At 39.8% G+C, this 27,478-nt stretch overlaps 1 protein-coding gene across 14 annotated transcripts; it reads right to left on the bottom strand.

Moving 5' to 3' along the window:
• Nucleotides 1–16,245: 16,245 nt before the first annotated feature.
• Nucleotides 16,246–27,232, bottom strand: LOC307034338 (heterogeneous nuclear ribonucleoprotein C). 14 transcript variants are annotated; one of them, XM_079673146.1, is made up of 11 exons: nucleotides 27,081–27,220; nucleotides 25,414–25,447; nucleotides 24,932–24,988; nucleotides 22,151–22,200; nucleotides 21,209–21,444; nucleotides 20,737–20,809; nucleotides 20,553–20,600; nucleotides 20,109–20,275; nucleotides 19,883–20,020; nucleotides 17,322–17,458; nucleotides 16,246–17,224 (listed from the first exon to the last, which is right to left on the bottom strand). In XM_079673146.1, exons 3-11 carry the CDS (start codon nucleotides 24,956–24,958, stop codon nucleotides 17,138–17,140), a joined length of 963 nt encoding a protein of 320 aa, XP_079529272.1. In that variant the 5' UTR covers nucleotides 24,959–24,988; nucleotides 25,414–25,447; nucleotides 27,081–27,220; the 3' UTR covers nucleotides 16,246–17,137. The 14 variants fall into 14 exon arrangements, with proteins under 14 accessions (XP_079529272.1, XP_079529275.1, XP_079529273.1 ...); XM_079673149.1 differs by having other exon boundaries at nucleotides 21,209–21,441; XM_079673147.1 differs by lacking the exon at nucleotides 25,414–25,447 and having other exon boundaries at nucleotides 27,081–27,232.
• Nucleotides 27,233–27,478: the final 246 nt, after the last annotated feature.

Raw genomic sequence — 27,478 nt, 5'->3', positions numbered from 1 at the left:
CCTTTCATAGGAAGCAAGAGAGGGAAAAATAAACATGACACATGTAATCCCAGCTGAATCTGTACTGCCCTGTACGCAGAGCATGAGAAGCAGAACATCAGCTCTGGTTATGTAAGTCTCCCCAAATGACACACAGAGTTTCATTTGTATTGCCATTTGGATGACAACTCTTTTCTAAATGCTACAACTAATAATGGCATTCTACATTTTCCAGCTATGTTCAGTGCAAGAGAATCCAGTTTTGGCAGAGGTTGGATTCGGAATAAATTATCTGCATTATAGTCGGCGGTTAATAATCCCTCCGGGGACCGAAATTAACCGCCTTACATAACGATCCTTCAGCCCGCACCTCTGTCATGCAGTGGTGAGCCAGATATTTGTTCCATTAGAGCACACTGTTTAAACTCGATGAGTACAAATTAAAACTAAAAGTACACATACCAACACACTTCACTGGATAACAAAAATGAATGATACTCTCAAAGTTTTCCCAAGAAGGTCATGGCTCTTTCTTTCACCTTCCTCCAATTAAGGTGATATGATTCATTTTCAATTTGAAGCAGACTACAGTATGCACAGAGAGAATTGTAGACATGCGTTACAGCAACAGTTGCAGTTATCAGTGGTCATTCCTTATCTTGGCCAACAATGACGTAACACCCCCTCTGTTGACCAGACTGAAGGTCCAAAATCAGCTGTTGATGTCTTTTTAATGTTTTGGACAAGACTTATCGTCCTCAAAAGTTAAGGCGGGAAACTATGTCCAAGTATTGCAAACATTCAAATTTGAACTAAAAATAAATTGCTTTCAAAATCAAGTACAGTATTGTTTGCTTACACTAACACGATGATGTAGAATACTTCAGAGGACATGGGGAAAACATTGTTGGTTTTAAGTGTTAATTTACAATTAAAACGTGCCAATGAGCATACAAAATCAATGACTTTGGTACAACATGTAGCTTATGGGAGCATGTTATTTGTCAAAGCCTCCAGGAACACAAACAAATGAGGGAATATAATAAAAAAAATAAAAATGTGTCACTTAGAAAAGCGTAGAATTGGCAGTGCTCACAACACGATGTTTGAGTCTTGCAGTAGTTCCAAAATCTGCCTGCAAGCACATTCAAATCTCACTAATTAACACGTTTTAAGTTGTTTGTTTAATGCGTACAAAAACCCAAATATAAAGACATTTTCAAATTTTACATGGGCGAGTATCTTCCCAAATGGTCCTCACCAAGATACCACATGGTGTGCGAAAAAGCATATTTCAAACTATTCATTTAAACAATATTTCATTTATATGGAATATAAGCATAGTATATTTTATAATATGGACTCTTGGAGGACTAGCATTTTTATCTAGAAGAGATCCAAATGAATAGAGAATGTGTTCAAGTCTCTTCAAATGTCTGTCTTCAGTTCTATCATGAGCTTCAGCCACATTTCTCAAAACCACAACGAGCTGTGCTATCATCGCCGGACAGATGAGATTCAGTGGATAAGATATACGAGTCTTCCTCCTTTGCATTACCTGAACTCTGCGACCGGAAACAACCTCAGACATTAAATCAGTCCTGAGCCAAGGCTACTGGCTGAGATATGACTGTGACCTGCACTCTACCAAACAATGTGTCGGCCTCTTACCTCATTCACACCAACGCAACTCCGGTTCAAGCTCCGTGCTAGAGCTTTTCAGGTTCAGAACCGTTTCTTCGGTTTAGCTCCGGCTCTTTTCACACCGCCCAAAGTCCGACTGGTAATGCGTCATTGCGTCATCGTTTGCGTCATGACGTAACCGTTTGCGTGCCTGCTTCATAAAGCCAAACCGCTTGGATGAAATCAGTTGCATTCATTTCTTATGGCTCTATCTGCAGCTTTTCCGTAGTCATTTCTGTGGTTTAGACTATATTCTTATAAAAAAGTGTACTCGTGTCAATAAAGTTTTTTTAAAACACAACTGCTTCCGAGGTCGGTCTTATTTCTTAAGGTGGACTGAACCATGAGTGTGGAGTAACGTTGTATCTTTCATTTAAATGAACTGTAACCTTCACCCAGGTATGTAACAGCTGTTCTCAAATGAACACTTGAAGTAAAGTTTAATATTTATAGATTTATAATGAGTTATAATGAGAGGTGATCAAGGTGAATGCTCAGGTTCCACCTTAACACGCAGACACGTTGCTTCACCATGAGCAGAAACCTTTATATATACAGTCTATGGCTGAAACTCTGAAACTCTTGTTAAGTTTCTCCATCGTTGTGTACAAACTGGATAAAACGGGGGCTTTTTGTTGTTGTTCAGGAGTTGATCCCGCCCCTGCCCCCGCCTCGACATAAGCGTGACGTATGCGGTGCTTTTGCTCTGGCCGGACAATTCTTTGGTGCTCGAAATGAACCGGATTGCGGAGCTAAGAGGCTGCTCCGCTGCGGTGTGAACAGGAAAACCCGGTGCTTTTCAAGCTCCAGCTCCGAACCGGCCCTGAAACACAGTTGGTGTGAATGAAGTAGGTCATGGCAGGTTCAGAGTTAGATTTAAAGTATTTCCTTTCTCTATTATATCAACTAGTTCTGAACATTAGGGGGGCGGGGGGAATCCAGACTAAAGACTTTACTTTATGCCGCTGCTTTTAATTGAACTATTCACATCTTAAACTGCACTGTAACTTTTATCCATGTATTTTTTCTTTCAATGTTTATGTTATTAGCTTTTGTTTTTAATGACTGATTTTAAATGCCATTTTCTTAATGTCTTTCATTTTTTTGTAAAGCACTTTGAATTGCCTTGTGTTGAAAGGTGCTATATAAATCAACTTGCCTTTCCTTGAGTCCCTCAGCGCTGGGACAAATAACTCCAAGTGTAAACATGTCCTTGAGTGGTACGGAGGATTTTGTATTGTGTTGCTGCCAAAGAAATGTTAGCAAGAGGAATAAATGATGGCCCCGTACGGTCATTCCATCCAAAAACAAAACCCCACAATGAATCTAACGCGTACACAGAACAATCAGAGTGGAAGTGTTTGTTTTCAGATGAAATACTGGCTGCTGAGCTCAAAAGACAAGCCAAGTGGAGCAGGATGTGACATAACAGAGCATTTTAAAATGGCACTGCATACAATATCATATTAGTACAAAAACAGACGATCAAGTCGCACCTGACCTGAGTCATCTAACATTATCAGTTTCAGAAGGTGCCGCCCACCCTTTCATTATACTCAAGTTCCCCCCGCTGGGTCAAGCAAATATCCACCACAGTGAGGTGTAATTCACTTCAGTGCTACTAAAGGGATGAGATTTGAACTCAATCATAATTGAACCTTTGAGACGGAGCCATGGGAGGTGTATGTAATCAAAAGAGTATTTGTCAGATCTTTAATTTTAGCACAGATCCAGCAGTGGGTGTATTGGATGAATCCCAAGTCGCCTTTATCTCGTAATTTTCAGCTTTTAGCGGTCCAATCAAATTTCAGCTAGCTGCATGCCTCCTGAGTTTTAAACTTTCCTATCCTCCGTGTCAGCACTTCTTCAGAATTCGTGTTGCCTTTGTCCTCGTTCCTCTGTTGTTGATTTGCAAAAAGCTCTTTGTGAATAAAGCTGCTTTGATCTTCCTCCCGTTGACTTCCTGTCAGACTGGATGATGTGCTGCAGCTCCAGTTGATCACTGGTGGTCCTCGTCTGGCTAACCAGGTTCCTTTTAAACACTGTAGTTAACCTCATGACCCCATATGTACACACGTCCTCCCCTCTTTAACCCTCCACAGACGACCTCCTGCTGGCAGATGTCATACAGGGTTAACACCGATTGAAGGACAAGAAAATAAGAGTGGAAAAAAGCCTTGAAGCTAAAGGTTCAAAACCAGTCTGTCTTTCTTTCTGGTTTCAAACTACGGCCCCAGCTTAATGGGTTTTTAGCACTTCTTAACACGTGGCTTGTGTGGTCATTTATCATGTTATGATTCCTATGATGTTTTAATGTTTTGTCAAGCACTTTGTGACTTTGTCTGTGAAAAGCACTTTATAAATACATTTTACTTACTTACTTACTTACTTGCTGCATATAACAGCAATGCTCTGCAGAAAAGACGGAAGTCAAATATGGGTGTTTTTTTTCCGTAAAAGTGAACAAACTAATTCATATTTTTGACATTTTGATATTAACACACTTTATCTCAATAGGTTTTCTGCAATATACCTTGTTAATATATAAGTTACTTTGAACTTGACCGAAGAAACGCTTAAAAAACGTTTTTAAAGCAGCCTTATTCACTTAGAATGATCTACAAAACATGCTCTAACCTTTTCAATGGTTCTGTTTGAATTCCCACACTTTTCCTCTCATATCCATCCACACAAACATTTGCTTTCCAGGCGCTGCGCTGACACACGCATCTCTTCTTCTTTCGTGTAACGTCAGAGGTCCAACTCGGTGTTGTGTAGCCATGCCCGCATCTCTGGTCCTACGTCGAAGGGGCTGGCTTCCGAGGGTGGTCTATATAAAGGGCAGGTGGTTATTATATGTTCGGCAGTCTGTTCAGGGTCACCGCACTCGCATGCAGAACTGTCTGCCAGGCCCCACTTCTTCATTGATGTTTTGAAGCAACTTCCCAGTTCGTAGACGGTTTAGTGTGGTCCATTGCCGGCGTGGTAGGTCGTCTCCTCCTATGGCGCCATCTCCTGGGTCCCAGATGTAGCGATGGGTGCGGGAGGGCCCGGCTAGCTCCCACTCCTGCCTCCAAGCAGCCGCCAACCATGCATCTCTGGAGAGGTCCTCAGAGGTGGAATTGAGAATCTCTTGTGCTGCCTTGTTGAAGGGGAGGCGGGACTTGAGCCTACTTAGAGGCGCTGCTGTCGTTGTGGTGTTATGCAGGATGTGCTAGTCATGCTTTTGGGCTTTCCTGGCCAGGGCGAGGGTGGCAGCCTACCGCCGGAGGCCTTCCGGAGCCATTCCCGCGAGGACTGGCAAGAGGGACACAGGGGTAGGCTTCAAGCATCCAGTTATAATCCTGAGGGCGTTGTTGAGGACCACGTCAACCTTACTTGCGTGAGGGCTTCTGCTCCAGGCTGGGGCGCAGTATTCCGATGCAGAGAAGACCAGGGCCTGGGTCGATAATCGCAGCGTCTTAGCGCAGGCTCCCCAGGTTGTTCCAGCGAGGCGGCGGATCAGCCCGACCCTTGATACCTTGGCCTTGACTTCTTGAAGGTGTTGTTTGAAGGACAGTGTCCGATCCAGACGCACTCCGAGGTACTTCGGGGCTTGCTGGACCTCCAGACGTTTATTGTTGACACGCACCTCAAGTTCCCTCCTAGCTTCTCTGGTGCTAAGATGGTATGCCGCTGCTACTGTCTTTCCGATGTTGAGCTGTAGACGCCACCTTGGAAAGTATGCTACCAGGGTGCCCATGTCGTCGTTAAGGCCATCTTCCATTGCCTTCCATGTCGGTCGTCTCAGCATGATGGCTAGATCGTCTGCATAGCCGTACTTTCTGGATGTTGTGGATGTTGACACACGCATCAAGAGTGTTTAACTACATCCACATTCAATCAAAGCCAAAGCCGTCCTCCTCACACACACTCTGATTGTGTTGCTGAGATTAAGCTCTTAGTCAATGAGTGTAATTGCAGTAACATGCTGTAGCTGTCAGGCGATTTCCACCTTTTAGCCAAAACAGAAGGATTACAAATGAAGAGAAATTAAAGCTGTTTTAAAACTCCAATAAAAAGGTTAACAAATTAAAGAAATAAGTAAAATGTTGTGTTTTAATGGCTGAATTAGAACTTGTACTGTATATCCAGATCGAATCCTTATAATAACGGAAGTGTCAATTTACAGAAAAGTCTATTAATCTAGTAATTGATCTGAAAATAGAAACAGAGAGAAGATAATCAGTGTGTTCAAGGACACACTGATTCGATGGACCCGTCGTTCCGCTCCTCTATTAATCTCAAGACCTGATAGTATTATAAGAAGGGGACACGGTGGCCTCTCACTATATTAAAAACCTATACTATTAAACACTCCTGGTCTTCAAGTCTTTTCCCTTCATCTGATGCAACATTAAAAACATGGGGCATCTTAAAGCACACATGGATTTATTAATGCAAATGGAATTCATATTAAGAAATGCAATACATTATTAAAACTATCCTTATGTGAATTTGAAGTAAACTTTGTTTTGTCTTACAGAAATATACGCAAATACGTCCGGACATTTTATGCAGTATGTGTAATGTGCACATTTGGTGTAATTTATAGAGTTAATGAGGCCTTGCAAGTGCCTTATTCATATTTGATTATCTGGATTGCAAAATATTCATTTGAGAAATTGAGGCGACTTGTTTTATTTAATCTGCACTCAGAAATATGAGTTGTGAAACTCTTACAATCTGCTGTAAAAACCCCATGAAGATTGGTTGGGATTATACTGTATGCTGATTTATACTGTATGCTGAGGTTTTTATTTAACACACTGGCTAACAATGTACTCAAACATCATCTCAATTATTTACAGCACGTATTCAAACGTTGTCCAATTAGGTTAAGAGCGGTTGAGATTGATACTGAAAACGGCAATGGTTTCTTACTTGGATTAATTTGCATTTGAGTTGAAAATAGGAACATACTCTTTACTCTTTGTGAGAAAAACAAATCAACTCAGCCGTGTGGAGCGAAGGAAATTCAGATACCCTCTTTCATCAGACAATAGTAAAGATTTTGTGACTTAATATAAGAAATTTATTTTTGCTTCTTTGTCCGTACCTCGACAATGTAAACCTTTTGTGGTGACATAACGCTTTTGTCAAGTTTTTTCATCTTCCACATTGTTCTCATGTTAACACCTCCTCGATTCAGCCTCAGCATAAATCCTTCTCACTGCCGACACACACACACACACACACACACACACACACACACACACACACACACACACACACACACACACACACACACACACACACACACACACACACACACACTCCTATACACACACTTCACTTCAACACATCCCTTCCTATGAAGTCTTGATGAAGGACAAGTGGATTTGTATGAAGCTAACAATCAAAAGAACATCACAAAGAGAGGCTTTGGGAGATAAAGATGAGAAAGTTAGTGCGTCTCCTTGGAGATGGCAGTCAGCGGCTGTCTGTGTAACAGCAGGAAAGTACCCATGGGTTGTTGTGTGCCTGTGATTTAAGACAGCTGCAGGAAAGAGGGGTTGCATTTCTATGTCGTTGCGGTGGGAAAAGGGGGCGTGTCCATGCGCGTGATTGGCCCAGCGGCTCATGTTCAATGTAAGTGACATCACAACTTCATACCTGACCTACTTAACGTGGCCGTGACGTCAACACTGTTTCTTCTTCCCTCTGTCTTCCTTCTCCCACAACCCCTTTCATCTCTTTCTAATCCATCTTTTTTTACATCATACACAGGCGCAGGAATAGAGTTGAATAAGAGAGGCAGGGAAGAGAGCAAAAAGGGAGAATCATCAATGGTGGCCAATAACCCCATTTCTACCCATTAACCATGTTATTGATGAATATTAATGTGTTGGAAGACACCATGACAAAATGGGAGGACATGCTTCAACCATATGGACAGAAAGGCCATGTGGGAGCAACACAAAGAGATTTAGTGATGATATTGAACTGAGTTTTTACCACATTATTGTTAAGAACTGAGTGGAAACACAATTATGGGATCAATGGCAACTGCAATTCCAACCAAAGTAACTAATATCATCTGGTGCATTGATTACACAAGTCTTATATGATGAGTATCAACTCAATTCTCAAGATATGACGATTGTGTGTAATCTGATCTTTCTTAAGAGGTTTGTTTCAAATGATCGGCGATCAGAGAGAGATACACAATATTGGCCCCAGTTAGGATAGATTTGGCAGCTTTAACATGCCTGAAACATGAGACATTTCGCATTAGTTTTGACATGTTTGACCAATCCAAACAATGACATTCTCCATGCAAGTAAAAAAAAGAAGAAATCTTCTGATTATGCTTCCACTTCCAGTTATATTTACTTTCTCTATTTAATCAGGCAGTTAAGATCCCTTTTCCTAAAGAGGCCAATAAACTAAGAACAATTACAGTGAGAACCACAAAACCGGCATGAAGGAACTAATTAAAACAAGTACAAGTCATAAAAGAGAAGCGTTTAGGGTAAATCTATTTGCAGTTTCATTTCAATGTATCCAAATCTATTTATCTAAGGTTAAACATGTGCTGTATATAGTAAGGGATATCCAATGTTATTACATATTGATTCAGAAGACTGCAACACTTGAATAAGAGCCTTTGAGATGATGATGTAGCCCAGTTTTAATATCAACATTCAGTCTATTTCCAAACAATATTCCTGACTTGACTTCAGTATTTGCAATTATCCTTCAGTATTTTAGATTTTTCTCTTCCCCATACACTCCTCTCAGACCCCAGCAGCATTATCTGTGTTGGTATAAGCGTATTGAAATAGAAAACAGATGTACTGGCAGATTCTAGTGTCTCTGGACTAACGCAGATTATCTGTGAGGAACAGAGACGCTGAGGGCTGATCACCGCCGAGAGGTCGGATATAATCTGACGATACTTTCAGATCAGACAAGAATCACTCCGGAGAGAGGGGAGGACGCAAGGATGGAGGGGAGGTGATCGTGTTTACCGGATAAGGAGATAGGGAAGTAGATAGAGCAGGGGTGTCCAAACTACAGCCCGGGGGCCAAATGCGGCCCGCGGACCATTTTGAATCGGCCCTCAGCAAATTCAAAAAGTATAATGAAATATGGCCCACAAATTAAACATCGGCTATTGTACTTCTTAAATATATATGTTCAAATATATAACACGTGTTAATAAGCCTAATTTTCAAATAAATTCCGTCAATTAAAGTTGAAGAAAAAAGCCCAATAACACATTTACATAACAACCTTGAAATATACCCTTCATATTTCCTCTTATTATAAGTAATCTGAAGCTTCTGTTGAGCTGCCGACACAATAAATGAAACCCTACGGAGAGCTGTGTGTTTTTTTCATCAATATCAACCATAATTTACCTACATTTGATTGATTTTTCTAACGTATGAGGCGATATACCTATAGAGAGCGGCCCAGCCCTTCGTATGTTTTTCTGAATGTGGCCTTCGGTGAAAAAAGTCTGGACACACTAGACGAACCGAATGGGTAAGAGAGAAAAAGAGAAGGACATAATCAAACTTTTCTTCCTTTTTATGAGCCAAAAAGAGGAAAGGAGGCAGGAGAGCCTGAAGTAACGAGCCCTCCTCTCGTCCTCCTCTCCCTTCTTTGTGCTCAGCCGAAACTCCCTTTCTCTCTCATTTGTATTCACACCAGCTATGGGGCCAGACACAGGGCAACCACTGCGCTATGTTCAACACACACACACACACACACACACACACACACACACACACACACACACACACACACACACACACACACACACACACACACACACACACACACACACACACTCACACACACACACACACACACACACACACACACACACACACACACACTGTTATAGTCAGGGTCCTCTTTGTCCGAATAAATTGAGTGCAGCAACAACAGGCTGAATTTTGAGTCATGCTCGTGTTAAATGGTTCGACAGGAGGGGGTGTTTGTGTCCCACTGCTGTCACATTCACTGCAGATAAAAGACAAATATTTATCTAAATGAGCAACGGAGACTGAAAGCTGACACTTTAGCTGCAAAAGGAGTAGCAAATTGTGTTGTCAATCCGCTTAAACGTAACCAATATCAATTAAGATATTACATTACGATTAAATGTTATACCATTTTAGGCCTCAATGTCAAAACTGATAGGAACCAGCTCTCAAATTGGAAGGTGTGCTTTTCATTGTTTTGAGTATCTGGGATTTGGACTGTTCAGTAGGGCTAAAATAGTTGAAATTGTACAGATATATTAAGATAGAATTAGCAGGAAGTGTTATATTTAAAAAGGCAACATATGTGTCAAAATACCTGAATGCAGATATTGCCAGATCTACACATTGTCTTTAGACGACAAAAAAATCATTTCATTTCAAGAGAAAAAAGTGTTTCAAATTGCAATATAAGCCAGCTCTTTTTTTCATGATATTAGCCTCACTGTTCAGAAATGTTTGTGTTTTTTTGCACATTTGATAGATAAGGCTCATAATACAGAGATACATCATTAATACAAAAATAAAAAGATTACTATAGTAAGGGTTACTGCTACTGTTATCTATATCCTTTTTTTCCTATAGTCACAACATGCAAACTGCTTCACTATCGTTATCATATATTTGAGGGAAAATACCAAGAATCTGAGCACTTCAAACCAAAACCAAAGTTATTATAACAACTGATAGTTTTACCCTCCATGACTTTGAGTCAGTGCATCAGTAATTAGAGTTAATGGGCAGGGAATTAGGGGCAAATTGAGAATAAAACAGGCAACAGTTTACTTGCTATTATTGCTTCTGTAACACACCTGCAGGCAGAGATGGGGTCGTTACTAAAAAAAAGTAATAATTACATACTTTTTTAAAAACTAATATATTACACTACTTCGTTACTCTCTACATAAAGTAACTCGTTATTTTACTCGTTACTTTACTCGTTACTTTACTCGCAGGGCCGGCCCGCCCCTCCCTACATGCAGATCACGCAGACTGCGGCGCACCTACAGCACCTTAGGACCATAGACTGTATAAAGCTTAGGACAGGTAACTTACTGGTCCTCCAAATTCTAATTGTTGCTGCTTCGGAGTCGGCGGCGGCGCACTCACAACATCCTCACTCTGGGTTCAGGGGTCCTTAGCTATTAGCTTCACCTTAGCATTTGTTCTTTGCAGGTGTTTGTTGAAGTTTGACGTGGTGTTTACAGCAGTGGATAACAGCTTCTGGCCTGGACACAGTTTGCACCTCACCGTCCCACTCCCATCCCTGTCTATTCTTCGGACGAACTCAAAATAATGGGCATACCTCCATCCCTCGAAAGTTATCGCTGACTCAGCCATGTTTATCCAGCACTGTACGTGGAGAAGTGGACGCGCAAATCGCGCAGATTAGGCTACGTACATATAAACCTGCGGAGGAAACCCCTCTTGTCTGTCAGTGTGATTTTATCAAAGTAACGAAGTAACGCGTGTCGGGGCAATGTTAGTAACTGTAGTGTGATTACTTAATTATAAAAGTAACGCGTTACACTACTCCGTACCGACAAAAGTAATATTATGTTGTTACACTCAACTCTGCCTGCAGGTACCTATAAACACACTCCACGGACACAGACAACTTCGCGTGTGCAACTCTTATAAAGGCTTCAATTTTAAGGGTCTTTTTCACGATGTTGTTGTTTCACAGCCCTACTGTTTCTCATATTTCTCCCAAAGAGCTCCCAGCGACACTTTGAATCCCCCTCTCTGCTCCTCATCTCTCCTCACCATCTGCTCCTCACTTTCATCTCCCTCCTCTTCTCTTTCACACCCTTCACATCCCTCGCTCTGTTCTTCCTCTCACTTCGTCCGTGACATCTTTTATCCCCCCATCCTCCTTCACCTCAAACTCAACCATTCCCACCTGTTCTTTTTCATTTCTAAATCATGCTGGAGGACTTTTCCTTTATTAGCGTAATATGACACAAAAAGCCTCCAGCTTCTCAGTGTATTTTTACACTAGGGCTTGGGTGGACACATTTAATGTCTAACACAAAATGATGATAAGTAGCTTTTTGTTTAAAAAATAAATAACACATACTTTTAGTGGAAGATGCTTCGTAGCCATTTTACCAATCTTGTTATTAACTTAATTTAAGCATTTATTTTTATTTTGGAAATGCAACATTTAAAATGTTCTTATAAACATATATTTATATGTGAACTAGACACAGAATAAAACCGTTTTAAGATGGCTAGTCTACGTGCCGTTATCACCAAATAACCCAATCAATATTTACTGGATTAACATGCGGGAGCTAGCAGCTAGTTAGCTCACGGCTAAAACATTTTTTTTAAATAGCATTGATACTATTCCTATTTTAATTTTATTTAGTTTTGCTACGTATTATTCTCTCTGTGTCTTTGTATTCACAACATGTTCCAAAGTAAATTCCTCCTATGTGTAAACCTACTTGGTAATAAAACCGATTCTGATCCGGCTTAATGTCTTAAGCTTTAGGTGATGAACCTTTGTTTGTAAAGTTACAGACTGCTCTCATGGTTTACGTGACTCACATGACGAGACCATCAGTAATGGTATACGTCACATAAGTGTAACGAATAGCATCCTAGTGGCTGGGTTGCATTTGGCTGTGCCAGCTGAGCGGGCATGCACACAGACGGCTCAGCTGGAAAACCCTAATGCCATGCAGCCATGATTAATGTCATTACAGATATTTCCAACCATGATATGACAACATGACAACCATGAGTCTCTTTCAGATTGGCACCTGCTGTTTTGTTGCGGATTGATTTGAAACTGGACTGGTGTTATTACTCCTTATAGATAATTAAATCAGGAGGTGTAAATGTTTTGGTTTTTACTCCTCCACGAGTTAGCTTTACATCACATCACTAAAGAGCAGATAATATATTAAGGACACATAGATGGGTGACTTACAAATAATCAATGCAAAGAAAGCCATCAGTGTATTACAGCAAATACAAACAAACCTGTGTCTGATTGCTTTTCAGGATTCTTCTTAAAAGATAACGCTGTCATGCTGCTATGCTGAAAAAGTCAATTTAATCAATGAGCGATCACTGTTCCATGAACCAGAGACCAAAAGGTCAATAACCGGTCTGTTTTTAGCTTTGTGAAACTGCTTTTTATTAAAACGTAATTGTTTTGTATATTTTAAGTTTTCTTTAGCTTAAGTAGAAGAAGGAGAGGCTTTGGCGTAGTGGGTAAATGGGCAATAGGAGGATCAGTGGTTTGATCCACAGTCCATACATCCAACATGTTTAAGTGTCCTTTGGGAAGAAACACAAGTGGAACAGGTGAACGAGACTAAGTTGCTTGGCATTGTTCTTGATTCTGGTTTACGGTGGACAAAGCAAATTGACAGTATCGTAACTAAAATGGGAAGGAGCATAGCTGTGTCGAGAAAACGTACAAAGTATGTAACACCAACCACTTTGAAACAAATCATTCAGTCTCTGGTTTTGTCACATCTTGAGTACTGTCCGGTCATATGGTCATCAGCAGCAAAAACACATTTACAGAAATGACAAATAGCTCAAAACAAGGCTGCCAGACTAGCTCTCCACTGTTCGAAGCGCACTCATATTGGAGTTATGCATAGAAGCCTATCATGGCTTCCGGTTGAGAAACGTCTGCAATCTCGTGTTATCAATTTTCTAAATTTTTTCCAATTTAACGAAAAACCACTGTATTTTTATGATCAAATAGTTTACACAAGAGACGAGCATGACCATAAGACTAGACAAGCTACATCAGGCCATCTACTGGCACCTAAACCCAGGACAAATCTTCTGTGACTTAGAGCTATAAAGGAATGGAACTCATTGCCTACCTTACTGAAATAGAGTCCAGAGCCTCTTTCAAGAAGAGATTGAAGGGCCATCTACTAATGACCATGTACCCTGTGAGCTGTGAACCCTAATTGAATTTGATCTCATGTTGTTGATGATTTTGGTGATGTTTTTAATGTTGTTAATGATGTCAGGACTCATGTCCTAAATGTTGCTTATTATTATTGTTGTATTGTTTTAAGTGTCGGACCCCAGGGAGAGTAGCTTTTGTCGAGAGCAAAAGCTAATGGGGATCCTTAATAAACATAAACACAAAATAGTTTGGTTTGGCATTTCTACTAAATTGAAGCGATTGTTGCTTTGGATAAAACCGTCAACTAAATGAGCAGGAAATGGCCCATTTCAGTGTGCAAATGGCGATACGTTTCAAACATGTGTTAGGATATTAATATGATTCAAAAGCTAGAGAGTGTTTGTAATGCTCTTCGAACAGACAACAGGGCAGGCATATGCGTGAAATCATGTGACAAAGCCAGAAAGCGAGGGACGCGTGTTTGTGTGTGAGCCTTATTGATTTAGCTGGATTTGCCAATTTCCCCCTGTTGACAACAAACATAGAATATATTATAGGAGGGGGCGTTGTGGAACGTCAGTAATCAATACAATCTGTTCATTCGATCATCTGAAATGTAGGCCTTATCTTATAGTTTCTCGATCAACGTGATGCCAGCAAAACAAATCAAAACAAACCTTGAATACCCAAACAACTACAACTATTTCAAGTGAGAAGCAATCATTTATATCCAATTCAACAACCACCACCAGTGCTTAGACAGTGTTTAAACAAAAGCCACTGCTCTGCAAGTCCTCACTTTAATTGTTGCACAGCATTTCCACAACCTTATTCCCCCCCACGGCAAACCGTAATATATTTTCCGCTCGTCCTGCGATCTCTCCATCTGTCAGCTAATCCTTCCATCTGTCTCAAGTCTGCGGTGGATTGTTACTATCCCTTATTAAATCATTAAAAGATAAAGGAGGAGTAGGCTCAGAGGGAAACCAGGCTGGATTTCCTCAAGTCAACAATGGAGAAAGTGAAAGACAATAAGTTGAAATAGAAACAGAGAAGATGGTTTTTGAAGAACAACAGAAGAAGTCTCTTTCCTTCATACTCATAGTGCATATTAACAATACAAAAAGTATATAATAACTATGAGTTCTTGAGAGACAATGACAAGTTCATGATGAAAACAGTTCATCAAGTTGGAGGGAATATACAGTATATATGCAGCCAATAACTGTTTTATGATGTATATGTGTAAATGCCAGACTATCCAACCCTTCTGCTGTCTGTTGTTCCCTCATTAATCACAACTCACCCTAAAGATGGAGGATTATTGATTTGTTATCCATCTTTCCCATTTATTCCAGTCAGCTTTCTGTTCCTTCCTCATTAACCAAGCCTCAGCAGACTGCAGGCAGTATATCAATAGGGAGGATGTGTATTGATTGAGATTTGGTCATTGGTAATAACATTGCTGGCTAACAAGCTTTTTATCTTGTACTGTATAATTGGATTTATTTTATATTTGTCTTTCTATGTTTAGCTAGAAGACTGAATTGAAATGTGTAACAGTCTCTATAAGAGTTTATGTTAAAACCTGTTTTTGAAAAGTCTTAACTAAGGCTGAAATCACACTAAATGAAAGAAACATTAAAAAAAATCATTTTTTAAAGGGTAATTAAACAGGCAGGTAGTTTTGTTCGCACCTGTCAATTGTTTAAAGGTCCCATGTCATGGCCATTTCTACTGATCATAATTCCATTGTTGAGGTCTACTAAAATAGATTTATACTGTGCAATTTTCCAAACTCACATTGGTTTCTCATACAGCATCTCAGTAAAGTATATGTATTCACTCTCTGTCCTAAACGGCTTGTTGGAGCTCCGCCTACTTATCTACTTTTCTATATAAATAATTCAAAAATGTGATTACGGGTGATGGAAATGTTAAGTATTTTTGAAAAGACGTGTGTATGTTGCAATACAGGCTGTTCATTACATTTATTCTAATGCAACTATTGAAAAAAATGCTCTTTAACACGGTGTAAATATCCAATGTGGCTATAAATACACGCTGGTGCAAATACCATTGTTTACTATTCACCCGGGTGCAAATAGCATTGTTTACTAGTCACCCGGGTGCAAATAGCATTGTTTACTATAATCACCCGGGTGCAAATACCATTGTTTACTATAGTCACCCGGGTGCAAATACCATTGTTTACTATAATCACCCCGGTGCAAATAGCATTGTTTACTATAATCACCCGGGTGCAAATAGCATTGTTTACTATAGTCACCCGGGTGCAAATAGCATTGTTTACTATAGTCACCCGGGTGCAAATACCATTGTGTACTATAATCACCCCGGTGCAAATAGCATTGTTTACTATAATCACCCGGGTGCAAATAGCATTGTTTGCTATAGTCACCCGGGTGCAAATAGCATTGTTTACTATAGTAACCCGGGTGCAAATAGCATTGTTTACTATAGTCACCCAGATGCAAAAAACATCTGCTTCAAATCTTCTGTCAACAGAGACATTATTTCAGCAATAGGTAGAGGCTAATTTCTAACACCTTTCCTGCAATTAGTGAACCTTAATGGCACACAAACACAGCACCTGAATGCATCCATGTGTGCTGAAGCAAAGGGTCATACAAGGTCCAACTTGGAAAACATGTTTATTCACTTTTACCAGTGCAGTTGAATGACAAAATAAAACTTCAACAGAAAGAGACAAACATGAAGTAGCACTGCATTACACAAGTCAAGATCAGTTAAGGTCGCAACACCTCGCAAACAAACAAAACTATTTTCAGAGGATTTGTCTGAATATCTGCATTCGGATACAAGGCTTTGTACATGCTTATGGTGTTATCCTACAAGCAGAGAGCGAACATAATTAAGTCCTTGTGGTCTTTTTATGTGGCCAGTTGTTTTGATACACTGCCACCTGCTGTTTAATAGGAAAACATACAGCAACTGGATCAGGAATATATTTTATACATTTTCAAGCCTTGACTGTAGTACCATATCTGGTATTTCGTATCAAGCCTGACTTATATTCAAACCGTAGAACATTTTTATCCCGCTTTTGCTTAAATTGTAGCTCTTGCTATGTGTTTTGGACGTCACGTAATCTAAAAAAACTATTTGTCATTTTTTACACTGGAATTCAAAATACAATGTTAAACAATGTGACACCTATCCTCATCTGAACTTGGATGTTGCCTAAATGTAACACATTAGTTACAGTTTGCATTTAAATATTTATAAAAAAAGTAAAATAAACTTAATAGGTAAGAAAAATCGAACGACCAACTTGAAATATAATTCCAGAAACGATACGTGTGTGTGTGTCTGTGTGTGTGTGTGTGTGTGTGTATATATGTGTGTGTGTGTGTGTGTGTGAGAAAGCGAAGTCTACAATACACTGTATATGCTGTAAATGTCCAGTCAATTCAGCAGATATGAGCAAATTAACACTGCGTACAAGTCTGGGGCGGAGATACAACCGTACACAATGTGTGTGTGTGTGTGTGTGCGTGCGTGGTGTTTAGGACTCGTCTCCGTCGGCACTATCTCCGTCGTCCTCTCCTTCCTCAGGCTCATCATCGTCATCATCCCTCCCTCTGTTTTTCATCTGTACAACAGAAAAATGTGATTTAAAAAAAGTAATTCTTAACATACAGTATAAGCTCTCCCTCCCTCCCTCTCTTTCTTCATCCCCCGCTCCTCACCTCATCTTCATCGTCCAGCAGATCTCCATCGTCATCTGAGTCGTTCATGCCACGTTTCAGGCTGTCACCTTTCTTGCTGGAGCTGGAGGAGTTGAGCGGTGACACCTCGCCCGGCTCTGGTTTGCAGTTCTTCATCTCTGAGGAAATGAAAGGGTGACAGTGGGAATTAGAATGAACAGCTTATGGCTGTGTTCATGTGCAATATTTAAGCAATAGCTCACGACAGGCCGTGGTATATGCTCATTATATCACAGCTAAGGGGCGTGGTTCGGCCCGACGCGAAGAGGAGGGTCGGCAACCCCCTTAGCTGTGATATAATGAGCATATATCACGGCCTGAAGTGAGCTATTGCTTTTATAAAACGGTTACCAAGTGTGGCAATATGAAAGAAAAATACACACTCTAATTTAAATAGTTTTTATTAGTAAATAATGATGTTCAAAATAAAATAGTCCCTCCGTTGCCTTCTGCACAAAACATAGTGCAAGGTGGTTGCTATGCAACAACACTAACAGCAAGCGAACATATTAGACAGAGAGCGTTGATCCATTATTTGGCTGTTTATTTACATTAATGTGTATGTTGCTGTTTATTGTGCATCCACTGAAAAACTGTCCAGCATCAGTAGCATGGCTTACGTGGTCACTTGTATAGGTTGAGGTTGTTCGAGGCTGTTGCTTGGCGTGGCGAGAATATTGCTCCACTTTCTCCGGTCCCTGAGATTGGGCTTCCAGTAGCTCTGGAGAGAGCTTTCGCACCTGTGGCCACTAACGGTCATAATTTCTCTGCTTTGTTTCAAGACCCGCATCAGAAAGTTTTTGAATGGTGCTACTTTTCCAGTTGGTCTACCTGCTCTTCACGTAGCTCTGCATGTCGTAGTTTAGGTGCTTTTTTTTTCTGGAGATAGGCACTGCTCAATCCACACCTCCATCCACCCCCCGGAGGGCGAAGTTAATCTTAAATGTTTCCATTTTATGCTTTGTAAGTTTGTTTCGTAACGGAAGAAATGTAAATATATTTATAAAACTGACAAGTCAAATCAAGCAATCTGATTGGTCGATAGCGTTTTTGCGGACCTCTTTGATTACAGATTTGAAAACATCGTTGCTTGCTTTAAAAGTAGCACAATTCATTATGTCAAACCTTGGAAAGTATCTAGATATCCCTGCCCTAATGCCAAAGGAACTGCACACTGAATATGTTTTGCCGTTTGATGTCTACGTCTGGACCGCTGCGTCAAAAAGGAGGGCTTCTGCCCCGTTACTTCTCCGCTGCTTTCTTGTTCCAGTATATTTCAGCCCAACGGTATACTGTTTTTCTCAGACGCGGAGGGATACTGACTTGTTGTGAAAAGTAACTTACAATTCTACCCGTGGTATACGCTCAGTATATCACGGCTAAGAACCAATCAGATTGCTTGATTTGAGTTGTCCGTTTTATAAATAATGTTATATAATGTATTATTGCTATTACTGGCTGATATTTTTACTCACTTGCTTTTATAATGCTGCCACTTATTTTTTACCATGGATGTGTATGTGCATTTAGCTGATTCTACATTTATTATGTCTACTAACTTTATTTTTGCGTTTGTATCGGCATTGCCTCTTTGATATTAATTTCCCCGCTGTGGAACCAACAGTATTATCTTATTAGATATTTGTGTGGAATATGAGTTATGGTGTAAAAAAACTAAATGTAAACAAGGCTGACAAAAGGAATCTCATTATTTCTAATATCCAATTTTCTTGTATTTTATTTTGAAGGACAGCCAATGCTCCTTCTAATGAGAATATTACATATTACTTGTTAAGGCCCTGACACACCTAGACAATTTTGGGAGTCAGAGGCTTTGCGGCACATTTTCACACCTCCCGCGTTCCCAAAGAACGTCGGCCAAATAAATCACTCTGATTGGCTGTTGCCTCTTTTGAATGACGAATAGTACACACTACCGCCGCCGCCTGCTGCTAAGGACAGTTATTGCCACTCGTCGACCAAGGTATTTGCGGTGTGTTCGTAGGCGGGCAGCGTAGCCGACTCAGGCGACGTAGCGGATGTAAAAGTCGGGACGCCCTTCGGTACGCGTTCTTTGGTCTCAGGTTGGTGTGTCGCGGCCTTTAGACGCTTTTATCCAAAGCGACTTACATACTCAATACTGTGGACAATCCCCACAGTAGCAATTCGGGGTGAAGTGTCTTGCCCAGGGACACAACGACATGCTGACTGCAGTGGGGTTTGAACCTGTGACCCCCTGATCCAAACACCTACGCATTAACCCACTACGCCACACGCCTCCTTGTCCCAAATAAAAGTGAAAAGTGGAAATGTGAAATTATCATAACATTTGGAGTTAAACTAAAAAAACAACCAGATTCTTATCATTTTCTTTCTTGATTTCAAGTGGTAGTTTGAGCCAAATTTGAAGAAAATCTCTTTAGGTGTAGATAACCATCTCTGTGTTAGACAATACAGTAGGTGCAGAGGCATTAAAAGTGAACTGAAGCATCTGTCTCAGTGTTTATGTATAATTTTCTGTATTAAAAGCTTGTAAAACTTGCCATTAAATCTCCGAGGCCCACCTGACTTCTTGCTCTGGTCTTTCTCCATGCGCTCTAGGCTCTCCAGCAGGTAGTCCACCTTGTGTTTGATCTGTGTCAACTCTCTCTTGATGGTCTGCAGATCATCTACCTTCACCGCTGGAGGAGAGGCAGTAAAAAAAAAAGCCATTACAACATTGATGTGTGTGAGACATATATGAGCCTTAGAGATAATGGTGGTACATACCGGAGCGGGAGGTCCTCTGGGTGGTCTTGGAGGAGGAGGAGAAGCTGGTTTTGGTTCGCCGGCTGCCTCCGCCGCTCACACTGACTCTCGGACGCTTTGAAGGGATGATGGCCCGGGACAGGGGGGGAGGGGGAGGAGGAGGCACCCGGGACTGGTAGGAGTACATCCTGAAACACAGAGGAGAAATAATTAAAAAGTTGCAACAAAATGCAAAAGTGGATCTGCTTCAATTTAAAAAATGTCCCAATATTTCTGTTCCATTGTGCATGTTATCTTAATTGTGTTATATATTGTATTTGCATGTTTAAAAATAAAACAAAAGGACCAGACAGAGAGTAATAATAAACAGGTGCAGGTGAGATAGAAACCTACTAAGGGCTTAGGTAGAAACCGAATAAGAAAAATAAATGACTCAAAAATATATTTTACATTATAGCAGCTTACCTATCGTAGTAATCTCTTTGAAAGTCATAGTCCAAATCTCCAGAGGAACTGTGGAGAGGGCAGAGTCAGAGAAGAATGATTAACTACAGTATTCATTGTTGACATGAAACAATACTTTCCGATAAGGAAGTCTGGAGGACTGCAGAGTTTCTGTAAAATGTTGTTGAATAACGTGGAAACACACCTGTACATATCTCCTGCAGAGCGCTTCACTGTCTTCGATCTGTGGGGTTTGGGCTCACCGGCCAGGTTGATGTCTGAGGGGGGAAAAAGAGAAGTAAGGAGTTGCCAAAGTAAGATGATACTCGTGGTTCACCTGATGGTTTTTTACTTTATTTTGAAAGGCCTCAGCTGTTTAGACCAAAAACAGCTGGTTTTCTTGGTTTTACTTATTATGTACATGTATTGAAATGAGCAGGTATAGCAAATATATGTAAAAGGATTACAGGCTCAAATCCCCAGTATTTACATATTTCAGGATAAATATTTTGGATATTGAAACTATTCTTTTATCATTTAAAACAAATTCCGATTATATTTGTCATTTGTTTTCAGAAAGAAAGTCCAGCACTGATTTCAAGGCTCATTACTGGGCCCACTGACTTTCTATCTCCATCGCTGCAGTTCTTTGTCAGCCATCAACCCCTCCAGCTCACCTAGGACCTGTCCCACGATCATGCGGCCGTCCTCGCTGACCACGGCGTTGCGTGCGTTCCTCTCATTGGCGTACTGGACGAAGGCGTAGCCCTTGTGGATGGAGCAGCCCACCACCTTGCCATACTTGGAGAAGATGGCCTCCACGTCAGCCTTGGTGACCAGCAGCGTGTTGAGGTTGCCGATGAAGACGCGAGAGTTCAGGGAGCGAGGGTCAGTCTTGTTTGTCACATTGCTACTGGCCATCGGGCTTGGGGTGGGGGGGGGACAAAGGTAGGCGAAAAAAGAAAAGAAAAAAGGAGAGAACAAGGAGCCGTGAGATTTTGCGTTATACATTGTAGATTATCTCTGCAATAAGGTCAATGAGTTTTTTGACCTTTTGAAGCTCTTTAACAATGGGCCTTTAATCACAGTTTCTTACGTATTGCATGTTTAAGTGAATGAAAGTCTGCAGAAGTAGATTGTCAATTCAATATCATTAAAATATAAACATTTTCATATTGCTGGTGGTTTTTGTACAACATATAGTAAAAAAAACAAAGTCTATAAAATCTAGAGGTGTGTTAGAGAATAAAAGCATTTTGTAACATTTGAGAAGCTAGATTTCTTTAGGGAGGCCTTTTAGCATGTATGTAATTAAATAATATAAATATTTAATTTCTGTCATTGATTGATAATTTCATCTTAATGACGTTATACTGTATGCTCATTTACTGACATTACTACATGTATCAATTTAAACTTATGATAACAAAAAAGTAATGCAATCATTCATAAACACATGGCAAATTCAACGTTGTACCTACTACTGAACATGTCAACGGGGATGCTTTTAACATAACATTTACACACACTAAATCTGTGCAAAGGGAGCATCTAGAGGTAGATGTGAGACAGCAGAACAGAGAACAGTGTGATGGGGTCATGAGGCAACCAGCACTCACTCCATCATGTCTGTACACGGGCTGCTGGAGGTCTGCCTTCCTGTGTGACTCTGTTGGAGAGAAGAGGGTTGTCGAGGAACTTTGAGAAACAGTGACTGTGGGGTTACATCTACTACACCTCCAAAAAGTTGCGTTTTCTTAGAGTTTTCTCAAAGCTTTTAACTGGGAGAGGGCTGCTCAGGAGGTGGTAGTGAACTTTTTTTTTTTTTTTTTAAAGCAGGTGGCTATAAAAAAAAACCTGTGGGATACATTTGTTATGACGAAACAAAGTATTGCAGTGAGAAAGCTGTATTTTGCTGTATTTGTGAAAACTGATAACTTCCTTGTTCTGTTTATCTACGTGAGGTAACACTCTACAGTAAACACCACTTTAATGAAGCTCATAATGTCACACACTACAGCTATCCAGGTTATTGGGCTTTTTAAGGGCTGTGATTATAGGGATCACAGAAAAATCTGATTATACATAATATCACCATACATGATAAATACAAATATCCTGGTAACTGCATGATATATGTACAGACATCTAAACTAACTATGCTTTGATTTAGACAGCAGGGAAGCACATGGGGAAACATACTATGACTTTCTAAAAGTGTTACTGCTGTTGCAAACCCTCAAAAGTTATGTAACATTGCAGGGTCGGAGGGGAATCATACTGACAAATACATTACTACATTGACTGAAAGATAACTAAATTCAATGTTTGTTTTATTGAAACTACTGTCTATGAGATGAAAAATGAAACATTCCGTAGCCTAGCATTATGATAATCTATCATCATTTGTGATTTCTGATGCAAACATTTCAGAATGCATGGAGATTTCCAGCTTTTCTCTGTTTGGTATCATATTGAATTGAATATATTGGAGTTTTAGGCTACTAAAATGTTTAAAATAAAATATCTAACACTAATTTCAAAGATGTTACCGCCCAATTTCTTACTGTAAGGTGTTTGCTATTGTGTCAAAGCCTTGTATGGTAGAAAGGACATTCTTCACTTTTAGGAAATTGCAAAACTTTGTGGTATTATCATCAAGCATTAGAACATTTGTATACATTTGAAGCCAATGCATTAGAGCACTTGGTTTGACATATCGAAACGTACTTGTAGAAATGTTTTGCTTTTTGAGTCAGTTTCTTCAAGGTTAAATGCACTTTTTGTAAGTCACTTTGGATCACTTTGCATCAGCTAAATGAAATGTCCATGTCAATCTATGTAATGTAACACGAGTAAACACTGGCTTTGCCCTATTTTGGTGTCCATCTTGTTTTTTACTAATTCCCCATCAACCGCACACATTTCATGTAATTATCACCCACTTCAGCCATGTCTCACCTGCCAAATCCCCACTCTGCTGCCAGCTGAGCTCAACTGAACCCCAGCAGCGCTCCCTCTCTGGCCGCTAGCAGCTAGCAGGGATTACATGGTGAGCAGCCGGCTCTCTGGCCAAGGCTTAATGCTCTGCTCTCCTCTACATGATCCGGCCAGGGTGTTTCTATCGCTTGGCAAGCTGACAGTCGCTACAACACCGGGTGTGTTTAGGACGAGGAGGGGGAGGGCTATCACAGGCTGCTTATTGTTTCTAAATCTTTGTGGCATGTTGGGGTTCAAAGGGAATATCCAGGGTTTATATACATGCAAATGATTTTCATGACTGATGCCGAATAAAACCAGTTAGCCTGTGTGAACGCATTCGCTGGAGAATTTTTGATTTATTCATAAACACACACTAGGTGGACAAATAACAAGATCATCTTAGATGTTTAATATATGTATACTTTTGTAAATATAATATAACATATCATGGTTTTTGTTTGATATTATATATATATTGATGATAATCCACTTTTCCTGATGGTGCAGGTCACTTTTGGGGAAATTTTACTCCATTAATCCATGCAACTGCAGGATTTTTTCTAAAAGTGAAAATGTCCATTCTTAATTGTCCTTTTTTCCATTTCATGTCTGAAAATGTCTTGTTTTGTGAGTCTTCAACCCAAAATTATCAATTTAATATGATATACAACAGATCAATAAGGCAAGATTCATCCATATTTGAGGCTGAAAGCAGAGTTCACCAACTATTTTGCAGGAAAAATTGCTTTTCAGATGAATTATACTGCTAACCAGTTTATTAGTTTATTGTTTCAGCTCTACTTGCAACATTTTATGATTTGAAATATTTATTTTGTTGACTACCTGTAAATGAGTCACAACAGATCACTATTGTTATTATCAATAATTTCCTGTATGTGTAAAACAAGCAGGGAGTCCATCAGTTATATTCCAAACTTATAATTAACAGAACAATATAAGCTTCATAGAAGTGGCGTTTGCTGCAGGGTTGAACAGGCTGAATGCTAACTGTTTGCCTCTCATATTAAGAGTTCATACATGGCATATTTACAGTTATAGCAGCAATAACTTTTCCTATCCTTTGCCTCATCTGGGCGTCATTGTGTGAAACTTCCTGAGATATATAATGTTGTGTCTTTAGTTTCATTTTGATCAGTGATGTGAGCGAGTGTTTGTGCTTGGACTGTGAAACACTGCAACTGCAGCGCTCATGTTTGAAGAGAGACAAGACAATAAGAGAGAAAGCAGATTGTACAGAGGTGCATGGAGCTGTGTGTATTCTGTGTGCAAGAAAAATTATACAATCTTAACCGTTGACGTTATTGTACCTTAACACAATCTGTATTAGTTATTACTGTTATTTGTTAGTGATTCATTGTATTCAGAAGACATGCTTATTTTTACAGGTACAAACTTACTATCGAGGGTGATAATGATGACATCATTGTTATTATCAAGAGCAGGTATCTTTTTTTCTGTGTGGGTAATAGACCAGATTTGAATCCATCAAATGACATGCAAAAAAAGAGATTACATTACATAGCAAAGGCAGGATTATTTAGCCTTTGTCAGAGCCAGGGCTGGATTCAGGAGGAAGTGTTATTCAATATTAGCTCAAAATCTGGTCTCTTATCATCAACACGGTTATGCATTAGGTTATCATAAACTGGGGACATGTGGGAGCTTATCTATAAAGCAACTAGAGTCAAAAGCAGCTGATTTTATACTTTCACAGCACAAAAAAAAAAACACTACATGCTACTTGCTCTAGGAAAATCCAAAAGGGGGAGAAATGGTCTGAGTCACAAAGCGGTGAAAACAAAAGTGGAATTTTAAAAAAGTGATGCAAAAGTTGTGGTGAAAAAATAAAACCAAAAAAAAAAAGTTGAGACCAACTTACGATTTGCCGCTGTTCAAAAAAGAGGCTTCAAAAACTAAACAGGGAGAAACAAAAACGTAATATTAGAAAAGAGGCCATTCAAAAAAGTACCTTGAAGTATTATTTCCACAAGCAGGGAGGGGAAACTGGCGGGAAAAGTATGGAAATTATACAAATAAATAAAAAAAGATGTGCCAAATGTCAATGCCTACAGCACATGGAGAATAAAACAAAATTCTTCTAATTATGAACCTACAATTCACACCTGTATCCTCAATATAAAAATGTATCTGAAAGATTTTTCAAAGATTACTGCAGATTCTTTTTCAAAAAAATTGCATGTTATAAAAATATTTCTGGAAAAGCTATCAGTCAAGAGATTTGCAGTCAAACCATTAAAAGACTGAACTTTAGTGGTAAGTATTCCATAAATAATAATCTGACGTTTATCATTATTAACAATGCTATTCTGGTGTTTAAATTACAATTCCTATTTTACTTAAAACATGTAACAACGTTTGAGCATCATTTGCAAGCTTAGTTGATGGAAAGCATCACTAGGAATTACCTTCATAATCTAGGCTACTTAATTAATTAATATCAACCTAACAATTGGGAAAACATCAGAAACTGGTGACATCAGTTAAGATAATTCAAGGCCGCCTTATGCCCTAATTATAGGGGCCCCAGGAAGGGTTAAACTACAGAACAGCGCCCCTGGAGACTGGAAGGACTCACACTCAAGGACACTTAAAAAGGACACAGTTGGGCTGGGGTGCAGTAGGGGGTTGAGGTACTACAGGGGTGTAAAATAGGAATCTTCAAGTTTAGGAGGCATCATAAACTGCAATTATAATCCAATAGTAAGCCTTTGTTGCAAAAATCTGATCAAAAATGTTCACATATCTGTATACAGCGGATCATATTAAGTGGGGGGAAAAAAAGAGCAATTTAGAGGCCTAATTTCAGCTCAATGCAGGCCCCTAACTACATACAGGGCCCGAGCAAAACAAACTGCTAAGAAATGCTTTTGCAAATACACTAAAATAAAAAATTTACCAAATGCACAAATTCTGCCACACCAAATGAACCACGGTGTTAATGTTCCTTTTAAAAAAACGCCCCAACTCGGCATTGAGGGAAAAAAACTGCTTGCCTGAAAAATAACATCACTCCTGAGAGGTTTCTCTGCAGAAAATACACTGCCGAAATCACAAAGAAAGGCACGAGTCACTGTCAACGAATGCATATCAAGTTAATGGTGGAGGCAAAACCCAAGACGAGATTAAAAAACCTTTTAAAAACATATTTCCAAGAAAAAGGGCGACCCGTTTTGCCAACTGTCCAGAAAAGACTGCAACAATTTCCCATCCTCGAGATTATGACCACACTCAAGATACACAACGACGCCACACAGCAGCACTGCAAAAAAAACGAGGCCTCGAAATGTTCGATAAAAACCAAAGCAAAAATCTTTTAGTGGTGGGAAGCTAATAAAACTAGTCTCTGCGCAGCTCAATATGCACAACACAAAATGTACGCCACTAAAAGCCAACACAGTCTCAGGAACACCAGCCCTGGAAAAAATGCATTAAAAATGAAAACAAAAAAGTCCCAAAGAGGTTCAGAGTCGAGAAAATTGTTTAAAAAAAATAGGGGAAAAAATGCTCTCGGTTAAAAATACTCACCAGGAGTTTAATACTAAAAATTAGTAAAATTCAACGCTGTTTTTACTTGGGTAGGTAAAGATCCGTTTACGGCTCTGCAGGCTGATAGTATCACCTTGAAACCAGTGGACACGAAATGGCGTCGACTCACACAGAGAACAGAGGAAGGGCACCGCCCACTACTGCGTCCTCGTCTTTGATTGGATACTCACCCCACCCTGTGTGAGTATACTCTTCAGGGATTGGCTGATGCGCTTGCCAGTCCGGCCCACTAAAGAACACTTCATGAACTCGATTGATTTGAATGGCAATACATGAGCTCAAAGACAGTCCACTATTAACTGCATTCTGTATATGACCACATGTGATTTTTTATTTTATAGGTTCATATATTTTATTGTAGTTATTCCTTTTGCTGT

This window comes from Notothenia rossii (assembly GCF_949606895.1).
Source record: "Notothenia rossii genome assembly, chromosome: 3".
In the NCBI taxonomy this organism is placed as follows: Eukaryota; Metazoa; Chordata; class Actinopteri; order Perciformes; family Nototheniidae; genus Notothenia; species Notothenia rossii.
The sequence above is the reverse complement of the archived record's forward strand: the minus strand, read 5'-3'. Positions and strand labels throughout refer to the sequence as shown.